This window comes from Nymphalis io, chromosome 8 (assembly GCF_905147045.1).
Source record: "Nymphalis io chromosome 8, ilAglIoxx1.1, whole genome shotgun sequence".
Classification (NCBI taxonomy): Eukaryota; Metazoa; Arthropoda; class Insecta; order Lepidoptera; family Nymphalidae; genus Nymphalis; species Nymphalis io.
Genome location: NC_065895.1, coordinates 9,408,167 through 9,412,984, shown reverse-complemented (window position 1 = coordinate 9,412,984; position 4,818 = coordinate 9,408,167). Strand labels below are relative to the sequence as shown.

At 30.9% G+C, this 4,818-nt stretch overlaps 1 protein-coding gene across 1 annotated transcript; it reads left to right on the top strand.

The window, feature by feature from the left end:
• The first annotated feature begins 1,376 nt into the window (after positions 1-1,376).
• LOC126770059 (uncharacterized) lies at positions 1,377-4,646 on the top strand. The gene is made up of 2 exons (XM_050489204.1): positions 1,377-1,880; positions 2,018-4,646. Exons 1-2 carry the CDS (start codon positions 1,527-1,529, stop codon positions 2,534-2,536), a joined length of 873 nt encoding a protein of 290 aa, XP_050345161.1. The 5' UTR covers positions 1,377-1,526; the 3' UTR covers positions 2,537-4,646.
• Positions 4,647-4,818: the final 172 nt, after the last annotated feature.

The following is a 4,818-nucleotide window of genomic DNA, read 5'->3' as shown; positions in this document are numbered from 1 at the left end:
TTTAATGTCTTTTATTTAATATAAGAACATGATCTAAAAAGTAAAAATATATTTGAAAATAAGAACTATTATCAGCAACTTATCTATATTTAAATTAAAATTCCGTAACAGCCTGTTAATGTCCCACTGCTGGGCTAAAGGCCTTCTCTCCTCTATTTGAGGAGAAGGTTTGGAGCTTATTCCACCACGCTGCTCCAATGCGGGTTGGTGGAATACACATGTGGCAGAATTTCAGTGAAATTAGACACATGCAGGTTTCCTCACGATGTTTTCCTTCACCGTAAAGCACGAGATGAATTATAATCGCAAATTAAGCACATGAAAATTCAGTGGTGCTTGCCCGGGTTTGAACCCACGATCATCGGTTAGGATTCCCGCGTTCTTACCACTGGGCCATCTCGGCTCAATTATTAAAAATTAAAATGCGTTGCTGAAATTTGCAGATTACCTTAGGTGGATTATAATAAATTTATTTTTGATATCATTGATAGTTTTGATTATTAAGCCAACTCAAGTATCCGATAATTGGTAATCTAAGTTTAACATTAACTGTCTTGGGAAAATAAGATATTTTTTAAAGTTGCAAAGATGTAAATTAGCAATAATGTTTTAAATGCCGAATTATTCTTATATGTTAATATTTTTAAATAATGTGACTAATACGAGATTCAAAAAAGACGTGATATGTATTACAATAAATTATAGGCACAGCTTAGTTTTAGTGATAATTTCAACGAGACATAAACGAAAATGTTTTAAAAATGGAAAGTCCAATGCTTCATCATTTAAATATATACACTGATCCATTCCAGTTACAGATTTGTAAATAAAAAATACTCAAAATATCATCACAAAGCTCTAAAGGAGTAAAATTCTTATTAAATTCTTGTTTTATATTTTCAAAAACCTAGTTTCTTAAATTTTCGTTTATTTAAAAATACATCATTCCATTCAATTGAAACCAAACCTAATTGAAACCAGTGATAAAGAAAAACAACGAGAGGAAACCTGCATTTGTCTAATTTTACTGAAACTTTGCTACGTATATTCACCAACATTAAAGCAGCGTGGTAAAATAATCTCCAAAACCGTCATATCAAAAAGAGGGGAGGCCTTAGCTCAGCAAGGGTAAATTCACATGCTGTTATTTCCTTTTTTTCACTTTACAATTTAATTATTTTTATTGGTTAAATAATGGTTCATTATAGACATAATATATTTTATAGATAAGTATAGTATAAAAAATGGATTTAAGAATGTTTCATACAACTCAAGTAAAAAAACCAACATCAACATTTATTTCATAAACAAGTCTTTCAAGTGGCAACACTGGATCGAACACTCAACTAATCAATCGACAACCGGTGCGTCGAGTGACGAGTCGGCGTCGCATACCGGATTGACAACACGTAGTTTACTGTATAATCTAACGATTGATCGTCAAATACTAGTTTCTGTTCTGCTTTAAATCCAATGTTTGTACGCAATTGTAATCCCATTGGTCGAAACGGATCTTGGATTGGGGCATGGAGTGGTCCAAGGAGTATAACAACTACGAGTGGTCGAAGGACAAGACATTGAAACTTATTGAGCTTCTGCAATTAAACGCTAATTTGTGGAATCCGTCGCTCTGTGATACTCGCAGAGATAAACAAAAACGAAAAGAAGAGTTGCGTGGTATTGCCGAAATATTACGAATATCAGTTTTCGACGCGACTAAGAAAATACAGCATTTACGTACACAATACAACAGAGAGTCGGCGCGAGAAGCTCGAGCTAATTCAGAAGGGCCCAACAATAGATACGTTAGCAATTGGTACGCATACGAATATTTGCACTTTATGAAGGACTCAAACAAACCATATAGAGTGTTGCAATCGGTAAGCTATTGTATATATTTATAAGAACTTTATACAGATAGTTTACTGTTCGATGTTATATATAATATACTTATACTTTTTAAATTTATTTTTTGTATTAACATACACATAAGAACTCGCATATATTTTAATTTCAGGAAGAACAGTCTGATATCAATGGCACTTTACAAGCACATGGTGATAACTCTGTGAATGATTGCAAACTTGATAATCTCTCTCCACCACCTAAAATTGCCCGCACTGAACTACTGCACTCTTTCAAGCCTGAGATTGTATATCCCACAGCCGCTATAAATAGAGACGAGTTTACAGTGTTTGGTGAATATGTAGCTAATGAACTAAGGTCACTTAAAGGTGAGAAAAATTTGTTAGTCGCTAAAAAAAAAATACAAGATGTAATATTTGAAGTGAAAATGGGCTTAATAAACGAGCCCAGAGCAGAGCAAGGTACTACATGTACAGTTTATACAACACCTGCAACTCAATCACATTCCTCAACTATACACAATGGAAAAATATATACAACTCCCATTATGAGTACAATAGCTAGTATTGAACCTCTTTCAACGTCTCATACTCCCCCAACCACAGGAATAAGTGAGATAATCATCAATGGAGCCTGCCACTACTCTACCTTCAAAGTTGACGAGCAATAGCAATGTCAGCCACTTCCTGTGGAAGTGGATAAAACTGACAACTACACAATCACAAGTTAAAAAGACTGTGCAAGGATATTGTGATTAAATATGTACAATACATGTAATTCTATAAGCTTAACAATACTTTTGTGCCATAAATGTTATGTATAATTTGTTAATAATCATAGAACATTCATGCTTCTGTAAAATATCCTTATGTAATTACATCAAATGTCTATGACTTTAAACTAATTTGAAACTTTAATATTCTGTACTATAAAATGACAAAAACAAATATGCATCATTGCTCTAAGATTATTAATATTATTATTTAAATATTACGCTTAAGAATATTGTCATATTTTCTAATGTATCTAGTCAATTTATGATAACTATATTAAGATAACCCATTTATAATCATATAAAATGTTTTTTGAATGTTATAAACAAACAATATATAAGTCAATAGAATATATTTTTGTTTTTTAATGAAATGACAAGAGACCTGTTTTATGATCATATAGGCTCTGAGGGATTTTGAATTGTCATGTTTAAATGTTAGCTGCAATTTAATTACAAAATATAAGGAATGAAATTACTGCTATGTTTGCTTAAAATAATTTCTTAACAAAATAGAACATAAGAATGCTTGTTCCGTGAATTGCCAACTGAGGCTTTTATTAAAACTTTATGCACTTAAAATGAGACATTGAAAGTAAGGGATTAAGATATTATGAGATCACATAGGCTACTAATGTATATTAAGAAATCATGTTTTATATCACTGCTGCAAAGCTATTTTTCACCATTATGTAATGACTACTTAAAATTAGGTAAAGTGTTAACTCTTTATAAAGCAATTCAAAAATTTCTTGTTTAATATTATTATAGGTTAGTTAATGACGTGACTATTATTGTTACTAGTTATTTTATTACTGTTCATATATTTAAAAGTCTAAAATCTGTTCAAGTGTAAAGGCACAGGGACAGCTATGTGGCAATTGGCAAAATAGATACAGTCCACATAATACTATATTTGAACTTATTTCCTAAATAGTAATTACGTGTCAAATTTAGTCTCTGCTATATCCAAGCTGCTAGATTTTAAATCTATGGTGTTGTTATTTTGATAACTTAATTTGACTTGAATCTCCAATTTTCTTAAAAGTAAGTTTTTGTATCAATTTTGCATAACTCCATCTATGATAAACAGAATAGATAAAAATAATAAATTCTACAGTTACTTCAATTTTCTTCAATACTTAATATATATTTTAATACACCTTTCTAAAGTCAGTTTATCATCTACTAAGATGGTTAAAAAATTAGTTTTTTCTATGGCCAAATATAAAAGGTCAGAAAAATAACAAAAAAAAACAATTATTTATAACAAACCCTGTTGAAAGACAAAGACGTTGTTTATATTTTGGAAAAAAAATGGTCAAAATAAAAATGATGTTCCAACACTTGTAACTTGAAAACCTAGCCATATCATATTAAGTATTCATTTCTAGTCTATTAAATCTTTTAAAATCAGCTATAAAATATATTAAAACTTATTGTAACGGGCTCGTTAGTTGCCTCTAGTCTTATCTCTAAAGGGGCCGGAGTCCCGGATCATTTTAAATCATCAATCAGGTATTTATTTCTGTCAAGAAATTAATGTACCAGCTAGAAAGTTAGCAGTGTCAATAATGCATAAAATCTTGTTCAATCCTGGGTCTATTCTCTCCTCGGTCGTGATCGCTGTGCTATCTGAGTGCGAGACTAAAAGAATGGGGAATGCAGCTATGTCTGCAAATACTAAATATATATTTATGCGATTCAATATTATCTCAATTAGATTAGCCATCGTGATCAAATTCAGCCAGGTCCTCCTGGCTTTATTTGGTCGCGATGGTGTCATCTTTTTTTTAATACTAAAACAATGAATAAAATTACTTTCGAAATTTTCGTTATTTATGTACATTACTATATATATATACATAAGCTTTTTTACAGATATCGTGTATAAATCAATTAACAATATTGTTATATATAAATAATATGTATGTATGTAAATAACAATCTTAAAGTAATGTAAGACAGATCTCATACTAGTACCGAGTCATTAAACCGTGTAAATATACAATTATTATTATACTGTTTTTTTTTTAAGTGACCTATTCAAATAATAAAAATATTGTGATTTAGTGTGAAGATCACAAGTGGAACACACGGGAGGGGCGGCAGATATGTATTTGATAACAAAACCTCAGCCTTTCCGATTCGAGTCGAGGTTGGCGATCAAAAGAGTTTAT

Bases quoted from the DNA above. Each gene is read 5' to 3' on its own strand.
- LOC126770059 (XM_050489204.1), top strand. From the start codon at position 1,527: ATGGAGTGGTCCAAGGAGTATAACAACTACGAGTGGTCGAAGGACAAG. The intron at 1,881-2,017 runs GTAAGCTATTGT...TTTTAATTTCAG, and splicing joins CATATAGAGTGTTGCAATCG to GAAGAACAGTCTGATATCAA.